This window comes from Musa acuminata, chromosome BXJ1-4 (genome assembly GCF_036884655.1).
Source record: "Musa acuminata AAA Group cultivar baxijiao chromosome BXJ1-4, Cavendish_Baxijiao_AAA, whole genome shotgun sequence".
NCBI classification, from domain to species: domain Eukaryota; kingdom Viridiplantae; phylum Streptophyta; class Magnoliopsida; order Zingiberales; family Musaceae; genus Musa; species Musa acuminata.
This window is the reverse complement of record NC_088330.1, coordinates 37,578,837-37,600,572: the sequence shown is the minus strand read 5'-3', so window position 1 is coordinate 37,600,572 and position 21,736 is coordinate 37,578,837. Positions and strand designations below refer to the sequence as shown.

The 21,736-nt window shown below is 40.8% G+C and overlaps 4 protein-coding genes across 4 annotated transcripts; 1 reads left to right on the top strand and 3 right to left on the bottom strand.

Annotated features, from left to right (window-relative positions):
- On the bottom strand, positions 1-5,817 carry LOC103983000 (uncharacterized). Its single transcript, XM_009400120.3, has 5 exons — positions 5,703-5,817; positions 1,191-1,363; positions 1,014-1,112; positions 754-905; positions 1-661 (listed from the first exon to the last, which is right to left on the bottom strand). The coding sequence occupies exons 2-5, from the start codon at positions 1,359-1,361 to the stop codon at positions 280-282; spliced, it is 804 nt and encodes a 267-aa protein (XP_009398395.1). The 5' UTR covers positions 1,362-1,363; positions 5,703-5,817; the 3' UTR covers positions 1-279.
- A 1,715-nt stretch (positions 5,818-7,532) lies between these two features.
- On the bottom strand, positions 7,533-10,985 carry LOC103983001 (LRR receptor-like serine/threonine-protein kinase FEI 2). Its single transcript, XM_009400121.3, has 13 exons — positions 10,734-10,985; positions 10,510-10,645; positions 10,369-10,440; positions 10,044-10,115; positions 9,880-9,951; positions 9,730-9,801; positions 9,583-9,654; positions 9,294-9,400; positions 8,980-9,165; positions 8,573-8,905; positions 8,236-8,490; positions 7,969-8,102; positions 7,533-7,893 (listed from the first exon to the last, which is right to left on the bottom strand). The coding sequence occupies exons 1-13, from the start codon at positions 10,822-10,824 to the stop codon at positions 7,672-7,674; spliced, it is 1,824 nt and encodes a 607-aa protein (XP_009398396.2). The 5' UTR covers positions 10,825-10,985; the 3' UTR covers positions 7,533-7,671.
- Positions 10,986-11,423: 438 nt separating this feature from the next.
- On the bottom strand, positions 11,424-13,997 carry LOC135663571 (protein NRT1/ PTR FAMILY 2.11-like). The gene is made up of 4 exons (XM_065176843.1): positions 13,744-13,997; positions 13,331-13,548; positions 12,463-13,016; positions 11,424-12,333 (listed from the first exon to the last, which is right to left on the bottom strand). The coding sequence occupies exons 1-4, from the start codon at positions 13,826-13,828 to the stop codon at positions 11,478-11,480; spliced, it is 1,713 nt and encodes a 570-aa protein (XP_065032915.1). The 5' UTR covers positions 13,829-13,997; the 3' UTR covers positions 11,424-11,477.
- A 1,193-nt stretch (positions 13,998-15,190) lies between these two features.
- Positions 15,191-21,210, top strand: LOC135663587 (uncharacterized). The gene is made up of 4 exons (XM_065176845.1): positions 15,191-16,074; positions 16,155-16,360; positions 20,490-20,570; positions 20,676-21,210. Exons 1-4 carry the CDS (start codon positions 15,414-15,416, stop codon positions 21,057-21,059), a joined length of 1,332 nt encoding a protein of 443 aa, XP_065032917.1. The 5' UTR covers positions 15,191-15,413; the 3' UTR covers positions 21,060-21,210.
- The last annotated feature ends 526 nt before the right edge of the window (positions 21,211-21,736 follow it).

Genomic DNA, 21,736 nt, shown 5'->3' with positions numbered 1-21,736 from the left:
TATCCAATCATAACAATTTTCTTTAGAACTTGCAGGCTTACAAACTGATCCCTGAGAAAGGTCACACCATCTGAGAAGTCTTCCAGTGGTTCTCTCAAAGATATGAACTCCCAACCATCATCACCACATCTGAAGACATGAAGAGAATTCAATCTGTTCTGAGCAGATTATTTCCCTTTTTTGCATAATTTTGAGCAGCACAGATACTCTCCCTTAAAGGAACAAATAAAGGGAAATAAATATTGACATCATCTAAACAATAATCATGGATATAAAACTTTATGCTGCTATTTTGCCGAGCCAGAAGAATAGAGGGAACTGAGCAATTGCCATGAAGAGCAGCAGATAGTGTTGCCGGCTCGAATGCTTCTCATAACTCCTCATTTCCGTGAAAAGCACCCTCTTCATCGTCTTCACCAAAAACACCCCCATGCAGAGACTCATCCATGGCATCAGAAAATAATACGTGTAGCTCCAGCACAGCCTGGCCAACATAGTCAAGGACATCCCCGTGAAAGCATACCCACCATATGCCACGATATCAAGAAGTGGTGCTTCCCCACCACCTAATGAATATAACAATCCCTTTAGTATCAGAACCTGCAAAAACCAGCCAGCAAGTCCCCTTGTGAACTGTAAGCTCAGAGCTTCTGGACTAAATCTGCAAGAGTATGACAATGCTTAGGATTAGTGTTGCTCTGGAGACACTGATAGCTTTCGACATATATGAGAAAAAAAGTCGGACCGACTTACTTTCCAAGAAGACCAAATAAGAAGCCTGCAAGAATGATGTATGTTCCAAATGCCATGAAGGGGATATACAGATCTGGTGCATTTATGTCATATACTGGGGGTTTATAAGATAGCCTACCTCCAACGGGCTCAGTTATTCTAGTCCAGTGGCCCTGAAAGACTTTTTTTTTTCAGGTGAAGAGATCCTTTTTTGTTGTAAGGTGGTTCAAAAGAAAAGGTATAAATTAGAAGCTGGAAGTAAGCAAAGATAGTTGATTTACCCTGTGCAGGAACGGAAATAAGATAACTTTCAACTTGTTCCTCACATATTGATCATTCACTTGAAAATAATACTGAGGGTTGGAGAAGTACCGGCTAATCTGTTGCATCAGAGATCGGATGTTAAGAGTATAGCACAAATAAGAAGCCATAAGTCCATTTTCTGTATAGTTTCTCACATTGCTTTGCATGAATTCAGAACTTGAGCCCAAGAACCTCTCTCCATATGCCCCCAGGCTACCTCGAATAAGTCCAGACCCAGCTCCATATAATGCATCGCCAAAAGGATTAGGCTGTGGATTAATCGTGGGTCCCTGCACCCCAGCCTGGTTGCCCAAATTATTGTACATGTCTGCATATAGCATAAAGAAAGTCAATTTCTATGGCCAGGCGGTCAATATCTGACGGCAAAGTCACTTGAGCAATCTATGATCATGATGAAGTTGATAAGGCATAAAGGGTCAACTATTGCATGGATTAAAGGAGGAGAAAGCACACCCTTCACATTCAGGGTGAAGAGGGCTCGCATTTTTTAATAATTTTTTTAATGATTCGAACTGAACCGTCGAAACAGGGGCGGTCTACATAGCGGCTCACACTTGGATCAGGAGTACCGTCCGTCCATTTCATACTGATCCAGACAAATAGTCAAACAATCATTCCGACCTGAACTGTTGTTTAAGCATCAAAATAGTCAACACATCAATTGCTACTTTTTATCAGCAGATTCATCCCATGATGGCACAAACTTCCAATGTAAACTAAATATCACCAACAATTTTAGACAATTGTGTCTCTCGTAAATAATCATCAATCTTCCATAATCAATGTTAATTATTCATAAGATCAAGCATCCACAAGGCATGCACCTGTGGAACAACTGATTGTTTTCATACATGCTGCAGCATATGTGGATTTTACCAAGTTGATGCAACTTTTTGGCTATCGGATGCTTCACCTATATCATTAGATACAACCAAGTAAAATGATAATTGAAGATCCCATGTAATCATCAATACTAATTACATAAGCAAAACTTTCCACAGTCCTCCTTTGTGAACTTTTCAGCAATTTATCCTTGTACCAATTCTTCTATCTTTTTATAATCTATACCCAGCACCAGTTAAAATTTCAAGTGTTCAACTTTTTTGTTGGAGGAATACTTCACTTTCTACAAAGAGAGTAAGATGGCTGGATGAAAAGTTAATCATGCCAATTAATAGACTGAAGTAACTCCAATATAATTTTTGTATGTGAATAAAATTCAAACAGCCCAGTAGCTACTAATGCTCCAGAATCGACATGTTATTTTATAGAAGAAATAAATAAGGCAGCAAATGCTAATCCTACAAAGAGAATAAGAGCACTATAGAAAAGAAACTACCATATACTGAACTCTCTAATTTCTCAAGAATATAGCATATGTTTTCCTTAGCCTCCTTTAATGAGATAAAGGAATAGCATTTTCAAACTATCAATCTTAGACTTTAACATTGCTGTCACCAAAGAAAGACATGATATCAGTTTCATTCTTTATAAGAAACCAATTGCTACCCAAATAGGAAACTCAAAACTATATAATCATATGGCTAATTGTCTAGATGACCTAGCATAAATAAATAAAAGCAGTAAGAGTTAGAATCTAAATGAATTGACTCATCCAAGCATCTCTAAATTTATGCACATTCATCTTCTACAACAAAAGGTGACACCCTTGTTTTATACCCATCCCATAAAGCCGATATTTGTTCCCATTCGCGAGATTCAATTATCCAGTTCTAAAAACGGTAGTTACAATTAGATCAGTCCAATATCAGCACCACAGACAAATACAAAATCTGGAGATAATGATACATCCATCCATCCTCCAGTTCCTATCTAAACTCCATCCAAGAGTATAAAAACTGAGAACAGGAGAAATTACACAGAATTGAACAACATCACGTATATTGATTTGTCAGATCATTACATGAAGGCAAGTAATCCAACAGACTCGTGAGTGGCAATCGACGAGAATCCGGACGAAGGAGGAGGTCAAGCAAATCAACAAAGGCTCTAGCAATGAGCCAAGATCCTAGAAAGATCTAGGGAGAAGAGAGGGAACACATTGGATACCAAAGTTGCACCATCGGAACTTCGAGCCATACAAGCATGAAACCCTAGAAAGGCACGGAGGAGAAATGAGTTTTCAGAAAGGAAGGACTCAGTTTGTACAACCGAGGAGGTGTCATTGACGATGGTCGTGATTTTAGCTTCAAGTTTTACCCGTGGATATGCTATTTACATTAAAATCTGGATTTAAGATGCGATGAGAAAATTACTACCATATAGTAAAAATAAGGTCATAAAATGCTGACATCACACTACATTATATAACTTGATAAGTGGCTGTATAAACCATATTTTGAATTCTATGACAACATCAATTAAATAGATTCTTCCTTTATTTAAAATTCTCATCTTGCACAATCTCAATAAAAGCATGAACATATGTATATGTATACATATATACGTATACATATATATACATACACACACATATATGTATGTATATGCATGCATATGTATATGTATATATATGCATGCATATATATATATATATATATATATATATATATATATATATATATATATAGGCTTCCAAACCGATCCCTATGGAAGATCACACCATGTCAAAAATGGGTTTCTCTAAGATAAATGAACTCCCAATAATCACTAACCTTGAAGACATTATGACAATTAAATATACTAAGGATCGGCATCATAATTAACACCAAATATATGCCATCATTGCCACAAACTTCAAATTATAATTGATGCAGGACAAATGCTGTAGTACCAAAGTACCAATATGATGTGGAACAACATTCTATGATACCAAATGTGATGTGAGAAAAATGCATGGAGGATTACTGGGAATAAGAAATTTGGTTCTTTTGTTTTTTTTTTCACTCCATTTTTCCTTTCCCCTAGGCAAGTCAAACACTATTAAATGTTGCAACATATGATATTCACATAATCCCCATGAGCGGATAAAATTTATTCAAAAATTAAAGCAAAATGAAAATGAATCACTAACCAATTTATCCCCAACAATATCAGAAGTCAGAAGATTGTATCAGCTGAATTATTACTAATCTCAAGATAAATCATTGTTAATCATTTGTACAATTAGCATTCTATCGTGCATCATCATTACAGGTCGTGTACGAACTGGCATATGGTTTACTGACATATGGCATGCCAGCAATACTGGTCGACACCAATAAGAGGAGGAGGAGTGGAGTAGGAGAAAGATGAGGAAGAGGTAATTGTTTTCATATATGCTGCACCAAATATGGATGTTAAGCTACTTTTCACCTTTTAGATGTTTCAACTAAATCATTACAAATTTTACCTATGTTGTCAGCTCATAATAGAAAAGAATAACGTTAAATTATTCCATAAGATTATCAAAACATTTTATCACATTAGTAACAATTTCCTCCATCCTCTTTTGTTAACTTTTTTCATTTCACCATAGGTAGCAAACCATTCTACTATCTTATTACCCATTTATTTAAATCCATTTGCAATTCCAAATGCATATTCAAGGGTTTCAAACCTTTTGTCAGAGGAATGACTCCTAATACCTCACTTTCTTCAGAAAAACAAAGGAAGACAGCTATATGAAAAGGCCCCCATGTCAATTAAAATATTGATTCACAAAAAAATCCCAATAAAGTTGCTATTAAAGTTGATTGTGAACAGTATAATGATGACTAATGTTCTATAACAAATCATGTTGTTTTATTACAAAAGATCTAGAATACAATAGGATTGATCATATAAAAGACTAAGACAATGTTTGTATAAGAGAGATTTACACAGTAAAGAAAGTAAGAGCTAATGTGAAGATGCCTATTCCGAATCACCTTCAATTTCTCATGAAAGTCATGAATATCTATTTTTCTTAGTCCCCTTTTGTAAGATGAGAAATAGTATTTTATACTTATCAAACTTGGGGCCATAACTTCCCTCAAAAGAATAAGAAAATGTAAACCTGGGAACCCTATCTCACCAAGAAAAAGGAAAGAATCCAGTTAACTTCATCCCTTAGAAAGAACTCCACCCAGACCTATAACACTTAGGTCCATAGACTCCAATCAGACACTAAATAACGACAATCATATGCCCACATTAGTATCTATATGACCCAAAAGTAAAATATAACATGTCAGAATTAGATCACAAATCGATGAATTCAAGCAACTCTGAACTTGCGGGCGTTGAAGTAAATGCAAAACCCTTGTCTAATGTCAGCCCCATACAACCAAGATTTGCTCTCGTTCCACCCATCAAGCGATCCATAGTAATAAATAATAGTTACAATTTTGTCAATACAATACTACTCTTCAAAGAAATACATATATTTGAACAAGAAATGATGCATCCATCCACTCCCCAATTCTCATCTAAAGAGATGATTTTGGAATACACAAAGTTATTCTACAGCAATACATGAATCAAACTAGATGGAGATGATACACATAAAGTCACCATATCTTAACATGAAAGCTAGTAGTCCGACAGACTATGAACGGAAATCGACAAAGAAAGCGAAGGACCACAGCATCTTCCGAGGATCCAAAACCTAGAGAGATCTAGGAAGAAGGGGGGACGACGGAAGGGATTGGAGATCGAAGACATACCACAGGATTCCGGAAGGCAAGATGGCGAATCAAGAAGGGAGAGGACGACGAAGCCCTGGCCAAGCCAGACGAACGGATCTACTGGGGAAGAATGGGGAGGACTCACTCCTTTGCATGTATATGATGCAAAAGACAGATTTCACTTTCCAATTTTACCCTTTTACCTGTATTACTCTTATGAGCCGCGTCGTATCGAAACGTCTTAAAACTGGGTCTCAAAACCTTGTAAATACATATTATCCATTTAGTTAATTATGATTAGCATCTTAGTCTTTATATTTTAAAAAATAATATTATGATCCATATACTTATAAAAATAAAATATTTAATCTCAATTCTCCTTACGTCGTTAATTTCGTTGATAAAAAAATTGCATCACGTGACAAAAAAACATAAATAAAAAAGATAAAATAAAATTTTATTATCTTTTAAATTATTTATTTTATATAAATTTTTCACCCACTGCTTGTGCGCTGCTTGTCTCACCTTCCTGCTCGCCTACTGCACCTATCACTCATTGCTCGCCTACTGCACCCGCTCACTCACCGTACCTACTCTTCTGTCACTCGCTCGTCGCACTTGTCGCTCGCTTACTGCACGACCCCCACATGACCATCTTCTGGGGCAAGAACTCGAAGATCCTCGTCACGGGTTAGCTCAGCACCAAGGGTGACATGTACGCCCTTGTTTTTGTCATCGTCTTTACCTTCTCCTTGCTCCTTGAGTGGCTCCACCATTGTCGCCTCGTCAGGTCAGGAGCCAATCACATCGGCGAGGGGCTCGCCCAAACGGCATTGCACGTGCTGCGCATCAGCCTCGCCTACCTCGTGATGCTCGCAGTCATGTCGTTCAACGATGGCATGCTGATCATCGCCATCGCCAAGCACGTCCTCGAGTTCCTACTATTTGACGAGCGACGAGTAAGCAATGAGCAACAGGTGCGGCAAGCGAGCGATGGGTGAGCAAGTGCAGTAAGCAACAAGTGCGGTAGGTGAGCAGCGAGTGACATGTGCGATGGACGAGTGGGTGCAGTGGGCGAGCGATGAGAGACAAGTGTGGCAAGCGACGGGCAAATAGTTTGGAAAGAGTAGGAGAAGAGGAAATTATTTTTTATATAAATTAATAATTTAAAAGATAATAAAATTATATTTTTATCCTTTTCTTTTGTGTGTTTGTTTTCACATGACTATACGTGCGATTTTTTCCATCGATGAAGCTAACAATATAAGAAAATTTTGGGTTAAATATTTTATCTTCGTAAGTGTATGGATTAAAATGTTACATTTTAAAGTATAAGGACTGGGATGCTAATCATGATTAACTATATGGGGTAATATGTAATTACTAGTCATAGATGCCCTGCAAGCTAATCACGTGAGTGATGACATATGTGACTTGACATAATCTTTTTGCTTATTATTATTATTTAATATTTTATCACTTTATATTGCCTGTTGCTTAATATATTATGATGTATATAGATCTGTATAATGGTAATCAAATCGTGATGAGGTTATGGCTTGATGCGAGTAAGAAAAATATTAATCAAGCTTGATGCAGAGGTTATGGCTTGAATTTTGAGAAAAGAATTAGACCCTTCTTAAACTAAACTTGTGTATGATATCTTTCATTTGATGTATTATTTTATTAATGTAACTGTCACTCGGTGTATAGAAAGATAAATCAATACAAAAATTGCCTATTTTATTTGGAGGAATGACTGACTGTTGGATTTCTCCAACTTCTTATGTGCTGATCTTCAGATGATAGGACATACCTATTTTTTGACTTAATATATTTTTTTTCTTTTTAGATAAAAAAATTGTTCTCATCAGATTTGGAGGAAAAAGGTGCATTCCCAAGTGACAAAATTTCCAAGTCAGGATTTGATATGGAAATTGTCATGTAGCTTCCAACCAGCAGTTATGTACAAAAGGATGTTTCCATGAAGAACTCCACCAAGATGAAGTTAGATATCCAAGTGAGGTTCATAGAAATCACTCAAGCAGGGAGACATTATCTCCTCCTCAAGCATCTGCAGCACTCTACTCATCGATGGGCGTTCATCAGGATTCGCATCGGTGCACATCGCAGCTATATCAAGGATCGCTTCTACTGCTTCGACGTCGACGTTACCGCACTTTTCATCCACAATTTCCTCCAGGCGATTCTCCTCTTCCAGCGTGTTTAGCTGCAGATTCATAAGAAGTGAGCTCCTCTGACATGGTGATCAACAAGAGCAGAGCAATAATATGGATCTAATTACCCAGCCAACAATGTTCAAGCCTCTCCTCACAAAGGATGGATCTGTAGGTCTTTTTCCAGTCACCAACTCTAACAGGAGAACTCCAAAGGAGTACACATCTGACTTCTCTGTTGCATGTCCATTTTGCAGGTACTCTGGAGCATTGAAATACCAGTGTGTTAGTAGTTCATACTGAGAGGCGTGCCTTCATGACAGGCACACAAGTCGCAGCGAGATAAGCAGGAACGCAGATGAACCAACTCGTCATGCAAGGAGCAAATAGCAAACCTGGTGCCAGATAGCCGAAGGTGCCAGCAACCACAGTGGTGACATGGGCATCGTCATCTACCAGGAGCTTGGCTAAGCCGAAATCTGAGACATGAGGTTCCAGGCTCCTGTCAAGTAAAATGTTGCTGGATTTGATGTCCCTGTGAACGATCCTGGGAGTGCAATCATGGTGCAAGTAGGCCAGCCCTCTCGCGGAGCCAAGAGCAATTTTCATGCGTGCATTCCAATTCAAAGGTTGATCTTCTCCACCATTTTCTGAAATTATGAGGCGGTCAATAGATCTTTTGCAATGGTGTTAGGCTTGGAAGTTACAGCAGTGAGCAACGGAGAAGCTTACCATGAAGGTAATGGTCAAGGCTGCCAAAGGGCAAGTAATCATAAATGAGAAGCCTTGCAGATGGCAGCGTACAGTAGCCTCGCAGATTGACAAGGTTAATGTGCTTAATGCTGCCCAAGATCTCCAGCTCCCTCTCAAAGATCTGATCGACTCCTTTGCGGTACCAATCAATCTTTTTAACAGCAAATGCATTGTTATCGTCCATGACCATCTTGTAGACAGTGCCAAAGCCTCCAGAACCAATCACATCATCTTCATCAAGCAACTCCAGCTTCTTTATGATTTCCTGGGACGGATATGGGAGGTTTCCATGGAAGGTGACAAGCTTGGTGCCTAATCAGAAAGAAAATTATGTCAGCAAGTTTTATCATGGTTGAGGGAGAATTAGAGGGATGTATATAGCTTACCAACATCTTGCACAAGTTGTTTTTGGACTTTGACATAGTTTTCAGCAAGCTTTTCCTTCCTTGAGAGCAAGCAAATCCAAAGGAAGCCAAGGATCGAAACTAATGCAAGGGCCATTGTGGTCATGGCGCCAAGGATAACCCCATTCAGAAAATGTGATGATCTTTTTGTCGGGATCGATGAGATTCCTGTAAAGTTTTAGGAAAAGTTTAGGACACATTCAAGACATTAGACAACTGCTGGTTGATCAACACCTGATATTTTGATCAATGAAGGCCGAATGGAGTTCAGAAAGCACAGTGTCACTGAGACATGCCTGGTGAAGAGAAAGTGTTGGTGTGTGGTAGCACTGCAGGAAAGCCCATGGAACCACGACAAACTTTCTGAATTGTCAAGCCACATAATTCCAGATTCCCGACAAACCTGCATTATCTATGCACCATCAGAATCATGTTCTGTAGTAGAAATATTGTGAAACAACAACAATAACAAATGCTAATGTCTCAATTATTTCTCCACATAATCCACCCAGTTTTTACTTTATCAAAACATGTGAAGATGAAAACAAGAAATTTTCCACAGATCAAACATTTAGAAGGGCTTACGAGGTGTTTCTGAAACTTGCAAGAACTCCAACAGTTGGAATCTCCCCGGAGAAGAAGTTGGTCGACAGATTTCTGCACTTCGATGAATCACAGTCAAACAAATAGTGAAATGCTGAACCAACAACGGCGGTGGCATCGAAGACTCACAGAAAACGCAATTGAGTCAGACGGCCAATTGATGGAGGAATCGCACCCCTCAGCAGATTACTCGACAAGTCCCTGCATTTTGCACATCAAACTCATAAAGACCCAGACAAAGGTAAAACATAATCACAGATCAGAAGGATGGAGAGATACAGGATGGTGAGGTGGGCGAGTTCTCCGATCTCGGGTGGAATGCTCCCTTGAAGGTAATTAGCTCTCAGATACCTTGAGAAAGCAACACAATGCGGCACAACCAAATGGAGATCAGCAGTCAAACTCGGTGAAAGGATGGACAAAGAGAGAAGAAGTTAGCATACAGGGCTTTTAGCTCGGAGCAGTTCTTGATCTCAGGTGGAATGGGCCCATGTAAGCTGTTCTGATGCAAAGCCCTGCCAAAACACCCATATAATTGCATCAAGTACTTGAGATGAAAGATATTCTACACAGAAAGAAACATGTCTCCTTTCCTGGTGCAAATATTGTATCTAGTCACAATCAAACGCCTGTGAAGAATCAATCCGAACTAAAAAATGACATTCTAAAAGATTAAACAAAGATTATGTTAGAACATTGTAGATATCTTACATGCATCCAAAGATTTTTTTCCTTGAAGATTAAAAGGAAGAAAGGCGATGTTCTTACAGTCTCTGAAGCCTTCGGAGCCGGCCGATGCTTGGGGATATGATGCCACCGAGCTGCATGTAGGGCAAGTTACTGCAGCAGCAACCAAAAAGATCAGAGAGATAGAAAGACAGAGAAGACATAGAGAGAGAGAGAGCAGACATGGAGCGGACGGTGAGGTCGGAGAGGTGGCAGGCGACGCCGAGCCAGGAGCAAGGATTGGAGTCGGAGGGCCGCCAGCTCCGCAGCATCTGCTTGGAGTCGTTGAAACCCAGCTTGAGTTCCAGCAGAGCTTCTCCTGCCAGCCCAAACCAAGCCCATCCTCTTCACCTCACTAAACCTCTTCCAACAACAAGAACAAGAAAGATGGAGTTGTCAGCAATTACCATCAGCGGTCAAGGCACAGGCGGAAGGGAGCAGGACGAAGACGTAGAGAGCCCAGCAGAACCACCATGAGCCGATGCTCTGCTTCCCCATTCACCGTGTTGGCTTGCTCGATCAGAGTGAACGGAGGAGGAAATGGAATGGAGTTACAGAGGAAGGGTAGAGGTTGGTTTTGGGAAGTGTGCTTCTCCCTAATACCAACAAAAGACGACGATAAAAAGATGATCATGCGGTGAAGAGAGAGGAATGGGTGGGGACAAGGCGTCGGAATTCGTGCCGGGCGTCCAAGAGAGTTATTTAGCCGTTGGGGGTGGACGATTTTGAAACGACGGAGGGGGGCTGGGGCGGAACCCGGCACTGGCACGTGCGTGTTGGGAGACAACGGTCAGGGAACGAGGGTTCCCGGGCACGTGACGCCGGGCTTTGGATTCCTTTGGCGGCACGTGGGATGCAGGAGAGGAATCTGGAGTTTTCGGGGTAACTGCGGTGCTCGAGTGCCTCCAAATGCATTTTCTAGATTTTTTTTTATTTCGTTTCATTTTTCACTTATATTTCTTAATTTTGATTTAATGGGGGGAGACTTTTGAGTTATTATTGTAGCAAAAATAACCTCTCTCAATCACAGGAATTCAAAGCTTGTAAAAATGTCATAAATGATCATCCACGTAGATTAATAAGTAAGAAGAAGCACAGCTAGGACTCTGAAATCTACCTCTTTTATTAAGGGCACGTTAGCGTGGACTACGCTAATGAGACTCCCCATCCAGGATTCGGTATCTGTACCACTTTGCACACGCAATGAAATAGATGAAGTTAACGGCCCCAATCACTCCTATGAAATAATAGAACAGCTCCAGTCGTCCCTCGTTGAGATCCTGCGCCAACCATTTCCCCTGCCCGTTGTCCGCCGTCGCGTGGTGAATGATCATCACCATCAGCCCGCTCAGGTAGCTGGCGATGGCAATGCCGCAGAACAGCAGCGACCCCGCCAGACTCCTCATGTTCTCCGGGAACTGTTTGTATAAGAACTCCAGTTGGCTCACCAGGTTGAACGCCTCCGACAGCCCCAAGAGCAGCAGTTGCGGCACCAGCCAGAAGCTAGACATGGCGGAGATCCCGCCGCCGCCGGTGGTTGTTCCGATGCTTGGATAGTGGAGAGCGATCCTCCGCCGCCGCTCTTCCACTAGCCCCGAGACGAACATGGCGACGATGGAAAGAACGATGCCGATTCCCATGCGCTGGAGCAGCGAGATGCCGCCGTCCTTCTTGGTGACTCGTTGGAGCAGCGGGACCACGATCCGGTCGTAGAGAGGTATCCAGACCGTGAGGGCGATGCTGGAAAAGATGGTGAAGGAGGCTCCGGGTATCTCTAGGTTCTTGGAGACATGTCGATCGGATTGAAGGGCTTGGAAGACCACGTAAGTGGTCTGTTGAGCCACTGCGATGTAGTAGAGGATACCCGTGGACCAGATGGGAATGATTCGTGCCACACATTTCACCTCCTCAACTTGTTGTATGCTGCACAACTTCCATGGGTTCGCAGCTGAGCCATTGGGATTGATCTCATCAGCGGAGTATATAATTGAAGCTTTGTCCAGAAACCTGACACCACGAAGCCACGAAAGACCAGATTACAAATCATGCAAGTGCCTGTCCTTCTTCTTCTCTGTTAATAGGTGAAGCAAAAGGCTCAAACTACTGGAACGAGTGTTGGTGCCACGGCATGCTTACTTGAACTGATCAGTGTATGATAGCTTGGCGACCAGAGTACTAACATGTGGAGGGTTGAACAGGGCCTGCTTTGGGTCATCAGGCAGCTTCATTCCTCGCTTCCTAAACGCGGCCACCAGAACCTGCACGATGCTCGTGACGGGGCTCCCCTCGGGCTTCACCTTCACGTAGATCCTCGACGCCACGAAGAAGAACACGCAAGAGACGGCCATAAGCATAGTAGGAATGGCGAAGCCCAGCGTCCAGCTCACATTGCTCTGGAGGTAGATGATGACGGTGGAGGAGAAGGCGACGGCGATCGTCAAGGTGAAGTAGTACCAGTTGAAGAAACTGTTGATGCCCTTCTTACCGGACTCCGTCGTGGGGTCGAACTGGTCTGCGCCGAAGGCGATGTTGCACGGCCTGATCCCACCGGAGCCGATCACCAGGAGCCCGAAGCCGAGGATGAGAAAGAACAGCTGGAATGACGTCGGTCCCTCGCACGTCTGGTCTTGTATGCACGGCGGAGGGTGCAACTTGGAGACGGCTGCAGTGAGCGTCATGATCGCCATTCCCTTCCAAGATTTAGCAGTATGTTACTGATGTATCGGACCTGGTTGCTCATTCTCAGGCTTAGCTTATCGGTCCCTGAGTTGGAAGCCCAAATCCAGATGAACTATTCGATCCTTGATGTTATAGGAATATTAGAGTCAGTTCGAAGTTTTCGTGATCGGGTTCTGGTTTTCACCCTCTTCAATTATTAATTACGATTATCGATTTCTTTGTTCATCATCACCTTGTTGACTGGTTCTGCCTCACAGACAATATAGCGTAGAGAGATGCGAACAAACGGGAAGAGATGGAGGAGGAGAGCGGGGAGCGTGAGTACCAGCAAGGAAGCCATGGAGGAGAAGCCGAGGGTGGCGTACCGCCCCCAGTACGTGTCGGAGACAAACGCACCAAGGATGGTGGCCAGGTTGGTCGTCCCGTTGAACACGTTGAGGCTGGTGGCCGCCGCGACACTACTCAGGTGGAACACCACCGTCAGGTACACCAGCAGGTTCGACAGCGTGCCGATCGTCGCCAGCTTCTCAAACGTCTCGTTCCCTGCATGCACGCCCACCATTCATCTCATCTTAGGAGGACAGGAACAGGGTAAGATCACCCGACGCATCCCATGCATGCGTGCATGAACGCAATCGATCTGATCTCATGCAAAATATCTTATCGAGTAGCCACCGAATCAATCGATTCGTTCCAAGACACAAAACCGTTGAGATTGCAGGATCACGAAGATCGTACCGATGACGAATGGCATGGTTTTCCAGCCCCTGTGCTTGATAAGAGGCTCGCCGACGGCCGCCGCGCCGCTCTCGGAGGCCTCCATTGTTCCCTTTGGCTCTTCTCTCTCCCCCTCCCCCTTGTCTTCTCTTCAGATCTCCATACAACTGAGAGGAGCAATGGCCTAGGCGTGCAATCTGAGGAAAATTAATCAAGGGAGCTCCATGGCGATGTCCGAATCCCTCAGATCTTTCCAATGAGGAGTCCCTCACAAGAGAAGATGATCCGGATTAGGTGGTCGATTGTGTTATATTAATGAACGGAAGGTATCCCACATGTATGTCCGATGTTTACGTGATGATATGCAGGTGCGAGAAAGAGAGCGCGAGCGAGTAAGAGGCGGCCACAGAAGAATAGGTAATGGCAGATCAACCAAGTCTTTTTGGCCTCTCACAGCTTATGCTTACCAAAATAGCTTTCTCAGGTTAACGTGGTTAATGGAATTATTCCATCTTTAAGTTGTGACCATTTATTCTAACACATCATTAATCATATATATATATATATATATATATATATATATATATATATATATATATATATATAACTATGTCATTAAGTAAATCTTTTAAATTTTATCTGCCTTCAAATTCCATATTACAAATGGTAAATAATAAGATCAATTGTTGAAGGAAACAATAATTTTATGAAAGAGAAAAAAAGTCATGTCAATAGTTTATGAATCCATTTATCGACATAACTTTCTTAGTTATTTTGTTTCTATTTTTCACTTTTTAATATTGTTATTGAAATTTTCTTTCTTTTTTTAATTTGTTATTTAATATTAGTCATATCATCTTTTTGTTTTTTTTTTGCATTTTTTGTTATTGTTTTAAGTAATTTTCATAATTAACAAATAATTTATTCTGTAAATCACATCAAAAAAGAAAAACTATCTTTTATCAAAGACCATCCTAACATAAACATATCATAAATAATTATTTTTTTTACTTTTTATTCAAACTGAAACTACATACTTAGCAAATTTCAATCTTTTTTCTAAAGGAAACATAAAAATGCATTATCACTTTAGACTCTCAACAAATACTAGTATAAATAAGCACACCAAGCATAAATACGCTTTGTGTGGTTGCTTCGTTTTATATCATTCGCTACATATAGTAATACATCAATTAAATATGTTTTTTACTATAAAAAACAAATGAACGTCTTATTCTAAAAATATTATTGATATTATCAGTAACGCATTATACGTACAGTTCAACGGATTACTTGTCTTGCCTTGTTGGACACTGTTTATGGGGTCCATCTTTCAACCCAAATCATGAAACAGGTATACCAATCCGGTGACGATCAATTTTTATTAAACCGACACTGCCCTTCATCAATATATTTAATATAAGAGATCCAATCCAACAAGTAATGGGCACGTATCTTAAAGTCAATCATTCTCTTCTCCCCCCCACCCCAATCCCCAAACCCTTGCTGCCGCCGCTAGAAAAGTCGCACATCGGCGGCGAGGGAGGAGACACCGAAGCTGCCGTTGCAGGATAGTGGTAAGCGGAAGAGGAGCGGTTTCGACTGTAATAGTAGTAGTAGCAGCAGTAGGAGGAGGAGAAGGAAGAGGAAGAAAGGAGAGAAAGAGAGCGAGAGAGAGAGCGGAGGCCGTGATGGCGTCATCGGGAATGGAGGCAGCTGTGGACGGTCCAGTGCAGAACCTGATGAGCAAGCGCCTTCGGGCCCTGCGCAAGAAGTACAACCGCATCCTGCAGATGGAGGAGAGCCTCGCCCAGGGCAAGCCCCTCAACAAGGAGCAGGAGGAGGTCCTCCGCTCTAAGCCCGCCATCACCGTTCTCATTGATGAGTACGAGAAGCTCCGCCAACCCCTTGCCGTCGCCGTCCAAGAGGAGCTCGCACGCGCCGCCGCCGCCTCTCCACCTCCTCCCCCCGCTCCCCAAGAAGAACCCACTGCTGCCCCTTCCGCGGACGACGACAAGGAGGAGCTTGGTCCCGCCGTCGAGGACCTCTTGACCTTGCTCTACTTCGGCTGCCTGTTTGACGTCAAGCCGCAGAGCGAGTTTGCGGCGACGATGCTGACAAGGACCCACGAGCGTGGTTGCTGTTTGACGTACGACTACGTGACTGACGACGCCACCGATCTACTGGGGGAACAGGACCTCGACGCGATCTCAGCGATTGGCTCCCTCGTCACCTCGCGGCCGGTCTACTCTGGGATCTCGCACAAGAACGCCCTCCAGGTCTGCCTCCAGCATGCGAAGCTTTGGCTGCTGAACGTTGATCAGCCCATTCATCCGGGTTCTTCGGTTACCTGTTAGTGCTCGTAAATGGATGATCATTTGGCGTTCTTCTCCCTTTGTTTTTGGTTTTGACTCTTATGTTATGAATTGTAGATGCTGGAATGAGGGAGAAGTTGAACAAGATTCTGGCTTCAGACTATTTCACCACTACGCCGGAGATGAAAGCCCCTGGGGATGTGGCAGCAGCAGTGGGGAAATACGGCGCTGCTTGTCAGGTGCAGATCAGTGAGTCCACCACCATGCCTTCACCCATGGTTCAAACTGAAGATTCCTCTGTTCCAGTCGGTTATCAGCACAAGGTGAAGTTTCTGCCTTGCAGGAACTAATTTGCTCTTCTACCCATGTTGTTTGCAGTGTTATTTTTGTTCCTATATTTATCATTTAGCACCTGGATTTCACGGTAAGTATGGCATTGGTTGGTTCGTGTCATATGCTGACCTGACGGATGAATTAGACTCCTGAAAACTTCCATAAATGCCAGGTTGGTTGGTTCAGATATATGTTCCTGATGATCAAATTTCTGTTGAGGCAAGAAAAAGGACAGTAAATCCTTTTGCAGGGAAATTGAATGATTGTTGAATTTTTTGAACTCATAGAAGTTATTAAAGTATAACCTGCATTAATGAGGTAGGGTTTGACTCGGGTTTAATAAGTTAATTGATTCATCAACTTCGTTTGATCTAAACCACTGATCAAAATACTTTAGTTGAAGTTAACAATAGTATATCCATCAAATCCTTATAAGTCAATCTTAGTTTTATTCATTTCCGATATGAGATTAATCGAGGTGTTAGAGTAAATATGATTCCCACTGATGTAGTATTTTCAAGGATCAATGTAGGATTCCATGACTCGAAAACTAGTCACCTAGGTTCACTATGACACCCACTCTCGTTCCCCTAAAAGTAGAACCAAATATTTTTATTTGTTATTATTGAAATATATTATTTGTACTGTTTTTTTTTCATATTGCTACCTTTACAATTGTGAAAAGCAACAAAGTTGGTTCATATCGTACTGCAAGTATGCCCATAAGGAATACTGAAAATCTTAGGAAAGGTTTTCTTTTTTTTGGTGGAAAGGTCATGAAGTAGCTTGAAGTTGCCTTACCAATATAATTCTTTAGAACAAATTGTATAAAGGAAAGCTAATGATTACTATAACAATCTATCTTCTAAGAGTCAAATAATTATATTTTGCGATCCGTCCTTTTGTATTGGGACTATTATTAGTAAGCTTGGATCTATAGAGCCTCTTTATCAGGTTGTGACTGAACATCTCTTTCGTTAGTTGAAATTCCTTGCTGATTATCATGTAGATTTTTACAGAAGTGTGATGAAAATTTTAGCAACTTAGATCAATGTGCCCCAGTTTTTGTATAGCTCTGCTACTGGTTGTACTTGATTCAGGATTAATTATCCTGCAGCTTACGTCTTCGTAAAAACAAAGAGAAAATGAACACTTCTTCAGGCCCTAAACACTTTAAATTGTAAACTCAAATGGCTCGATTATTTGTTGATCTGAGTGGGTTGTGGCTTTGGTGAGTTAATCTGCAATTCATTATTCACACTCCACCATTTTGTGGAAGACCAGATCCGACTTACCTGATACTACAACTAATATGACTATTTAAATATATAACTTTTGAAGATGAACAAAGATAATGTTTCAATTAAATAATTATTATTGTTAAATAAAAATTCTTGATATTTTAATAATTTTTATATATTTTGCTAAAATTATTTAAGGTTATATGTGCATATGTATGTTCCGCTGCTGTTGAATCTTGAGCTTTTTGATTTGAGCAGGTCTGAGATCATGTTGAGGAATCTTGTTAGCTGCTTCTGCTTAAGTAATGTACTTATAGTTTTGATACTGTTGCTGCAGCTTTTGTGACACCTTGCACTTCATTAGGAACCATATTTTGTTTTCATTTTTAACAATAGAACTTCCATCTGTTCTTTATGCCTTGAATCTAAGGTCTACAACGCACAGACCAAGTATCACAAGATGAAAACAGATAGAGAAACAAAGCGAAGCAAAAAGAAACACCAGCAACCACATGAACATAATCTTAAGTTATTGACCAAGTATTACAGAAAACAGAGAGAGAACAAAGCAAAATAAAAAGAAACACCGAAGCATACACATGAATATAATATTAATCAATTATTACAAAAGGAAAACAGAGATAGAGCAAGGCAAAACAAAAGAAACATTGAAGCAAACACATGTACAGAATACATATATTTAACTTTTTTCACCAATCTCCAAAGCAAACTATATGGGAAAAAATGAGGTACATCTATGCCCTGAGAGCTAAGATCTAGGGAAAATTAGCTACATTCACAATGTATGAGTCTGGTGTAGGATAGGAAGGATCCAGATGAGCTGTTGATTGAATATTTATTCTTCTACCGATGTAAATTACTGGTCAAATTCAATGTGCACTCTGATTCTTGTAGACCAACTTTGGTGGTTAGGATCCCCCGTCAGTAGATATCTCTGTTTGTATCTTTGATTGATGTGCCTCAAAGGGCACTTTAGATTGTTGTGCTTTCTACGTAGTAGTAGGATAGCAGGATGTGATGTTGTTTCTAGCCAAAAACAGTCATTAAAGGCATTTTTGAATGCAAAAGTCCATCAAGCATGGAATATACCCTTGGTACTGGAAATCATAAATCAATGTAAAAACTAGAGGAAAGTCATGGTGGTGACATCTGGAGAGGTCACTGATCGGGTTGTACTTTGTGGTAATTAAGGGTTCTTGGAGCCTGATTTATCTTATCAGTAGAGTTGAGTTTGTGTTACAGTTTACTTTTGCCTTTTCTCTCATCTCCCTGATGTAGCATCTGGTCCCCTAAGGATTAATGTAGCATCTGCTACCTTAAGTATTAGATTTGGAGAAGAGGGTAGTGATTAGGGCAAAGGTGTTGCCGGCAACATGCGGTGAGGTCGCAGTGTTCAGCGAGGTGAGAAGTGGAGTTGGTGGCGGTGTGCTTGAGAAGTTGTGGTCACAATGGCATGCGTGATAAGCAGAGGTCATGACATGCGTGAGAAGCAATCACGGTTAGGAAAATTTTCTTTTTATATGGGCAAACCAGACTGCTTGAAATGGGGGCGGTCTGTGTACCGGTTGATGCCCGGACCAGTACATATCGGTCCGGGTGAAACGTCATTCATTTCTGTAGACAACCCATTTAGTGTCAACCTTGTACTATGCTATTGGGCAATTTGAAGATCATATTGAACTAGTTAGGAACATGCAGCTCTACCTCTTGAACTCTAGTTTGCTCAATTTGGAAAAACATAATGCATGACTTTTGATATTCTCTATCCTTCAAAGATTTGGGTAAAATCCCTTTGGTGAACTAACAAACTTTAGGTGCAGTGATTGGTAACACCACAAAATCAATGATGTTACCTCCCTTTCATGTTAATCATTTAGTCAGAAAATGTTATGGTTTCCATGGACTATTATAACTAGGCAAATGGACCCAAGAAATCCTAAAATAGATGTTTTTCATGGTTTTACCTTTAAACTTTTTTAATGTGTTTGTACAATGTCTATTTATGATGGTCAAACCCTGGCGCTATGATAAAGTTTTTCCTTTGTGAATTGCATGCCAGGTTCACAGAAACATTCTCTTTGCTTGAAGGGATAAATATGTGTGCTCTTGGTCTTGTATTAGCAGGATCCGTTGTGCACTTGATCACTTTTCTCTTTATACAAGGCATATATAAATTTTTTATTAATAAGCAGTTTCTTAGTTTGTACAATCATTTCATTTATTTGATAAGGTTTTTTTAGGAAAAAAGTAATATTACGGAGTTGATTACTAAAGAATGTTGTTGTTTTATCTGTTCAATTGTTGATTCATAAGTTCTCTTTGCAGAATTGTGTGTGCAAACCATTGATTTAAACATCTGTCTGACGGTGGTTTTGATAACCTGTCAGACTGATAAACACCAAGATGCCAAGCGGTATACTGACTTGTTCCATCTTATTCCACCGAATAAGTTAATTATAAAATGAACATATATCAAGCAGTGTTAAACTGCATATTCTGAAATTGGTACTTGGTCAGCATTGTATCGGACTGACCAGTATTTTGAATGTTAGAAACTCTAAAACTGTCTGTTATAACAAACATCCGGTTCATGAGATTTCAACAGTGTCTATGTTGTTAACAATTTACTTAATGGTGTAATTACTTTCAAGGTAGTGAAAAATAAATAAAATTCTGTAAACATCCAAGTTAGTGTATCAGACCATAATGGGTACCCATGGTAAATTACTATGGATAACATGTATTGTAATTTTTGACTGAAAATTAATGTATTCCGATCATAGTTGGTAGTTAAAGTTCAGCTATCACTTGTATTCTTTCAACATTATGCTGAGGCAGGGAGATTTACTTTTATCAGGAGGATGAGCAACAAGAATTTCGAGAAATGGAAGCTCACCTTGATAATGAAGATAATCTTGTTGATGAATCTCTGAAGATGGTAACCATCTTCCTTTGGTAAATTAAACAAGTTAGAGTGCCTCTCTTCCTTTGGTAAATTATATTTAAATTTTCTACATCCCTTTCCTTTGTGTTTCCCTCGCAGGATGAACCAGACACGGGCTCTCCTGTGGATGCTGCCTCTGACCAACAGGATCAGCAAAAACTAGAAGTAGAAATGGAGGAACAAAACCTGAGGGACACAGAGAAGAAAGAACAACATAATCCCCGGAGGTCCTATCACAACCAGAGAGGGGCAACTCGCGGTGGTGGAGGTAGTGGAGGTCGGAGGGGTTATGCAAATGGTCGTGGTGGCCGAGGTGGGGGTGGTGGCTACCAGAATGGACGGAGCCAGTATTATGACTCTGGCTACCATCCCAGAAACTATTATAACGCAAGGGGTAGAGGCGGCCGGTCTAGTGGTTCAGCTGTGTACACTAATCATGGAGGTCATACCTCTGCAAATGTTGAGTTGGACACTAGTGCCTAGATTCTGGACCTTCTGTTTTGGCTAGTCTTTTGAAGCAGTAGCTATTTTACTTGAGGGGTACTGTTGAATCTAAAAACTGTGCTTCCTTTTAAACTAGTCACTGTTGTATCTGGGGATTATGATTATATATCAGATGCATCTCTTTGAACTATCGATGATGAACTGAAACTTTTGGCAACTGGTTGAGAAAATAGACCTGTGCTTAGTTTGAAGGTCAATATTCTCCTCTCAGTGGGCAGGCAGGCCCTGTGTTTTATAATCTGGTTTCAGGTATCTATCTCTTACTTTCTAAGTTGTTTGAGTCTTCTTTGGGCGCAAATTTTTTCGAGTTAAGAGCGCAGATTACTTGCATCATAGATTTTTAGATAAAGGTGTGTTTATATTACATACACACCTCTTCATACGGAAAGTGACATAAAAATTGCGTGAGTAGATCTTTGCCAACATAAAAATCAGGTCATTGAGGAAAATTTCTCCAACTTTGTGTGGGAGCCTTGCACACCATACTTGTGTTGTTTATCTTGCTTTTGTTTGATGTAGCTAAGCCTAACTATTTCTGACATGGTTTGTCTCAAATAAACCCAATAAGATGCTGGAGAATTCTCTGTTATGCAGCATCTATGATGAGAACCACATCATCCAGTGAGATTCCTGCCTCATGTCCATGAAATTTTGGG

What these genes read in the sequence shown, in the direction of transcription:
- LOC103983000 (XM_009400120.3), bottom strand. Translation starts at nt 1,361, where the DNA reads ATGTACAATAATTTGGGCAACCAGGCTGGGGTGCAGGGACCCACGATT. An exon ending in TATTTCCGTTCCTGCACAGG is followed by an intron (nt 906 to 1,013) that starts GTAAATCAACTA and finishes AAAGTCTTTCAG; the next exon opens with GGCCACTGGACTAGAATAAC. An exon ending in TTATTTGGTCTTCTTGGAAA is followed by an intron (nt 662 to 753) that starts GTAAGTCGGTCC and finishes ATACTCTTGCAG; the next exon opens with ATTTAGTCCAGAAGCTCTGA.
- LOC103983001 (XM_009400121.3), bottom strand. Translation starts at nt 10,824, where the DNA reads ATGGGGAAGCAGAGCATCGGCTCATGGTGGTTCTGCTGGGCTCTCTAC. An exon ending in CTGTGCCTTGACCGCTGATG is followed by an intron (nt 10,646 to 10,733) that starts GTAATTGCTGAC and finishes TTGGGCTGGCAG; the next exon opens with GAGAAGCTCTGCTGGAACTC. An exon ending in ACAACTTGTGCAAGATGTTG is followed by an intron (nt 8,906 to 8,979) that starts GTAAGCTATATA and finishes CTTTCTGATTAG; the next exon opens with GCACCAAGCTTGTCACCTTC.
- LOC135663571 (XM_065176843.1), bottom strand. Translation starts at nt 13,828, where the DNA reads ATGGAGGCCTCCGAGAGCGGCGCGGCGGCCGTCGGCGAGCCTCTTATC. An exon ending in CCTCCATGGCTTCCTTGCTG is followed by an intron (nt 13,017 to 13,330) that starts GTACTCACGCTC and finishes AAATCTTGGAAG; the next exon opens with GGAATGGCGATCATGACGCT. An exon ending in TCATACACTGATCAGTTCAA is followed by an intron (nt 12,334 to 12,462) that starts GTAAGCATGCCG and finishes TCGTGGTGTCAG; the next exon opens with GTTTCTGGACAAAGCTTCAA.
- LOC135663587 (XM_065176845.1), top strand. Translation starts at nt 15,414, where the DNA reads ATGGCGTCATCGGGAATGGAGGCAGCTGTGGACGGTCCAGTGCAGAAC. An exon ending in TCCGGGTTCTTCGGTTACCT is followed by an intron (nt 16,075 to 16,154) that starts GTTAGTGCTCGT and finishes TATGAATTGTAG; the next exon opens with ATGCTGGAATGAGGGAGAAG. An exon ending in TTGATGAATCTCTGAAGATG is followed by an intron (nt 20,571 to 20,675) that starts GTAACCATCTTC and finishes TTTCCCTCGCAG; the next exon opens with GATGAACCAGACACGGGCTC.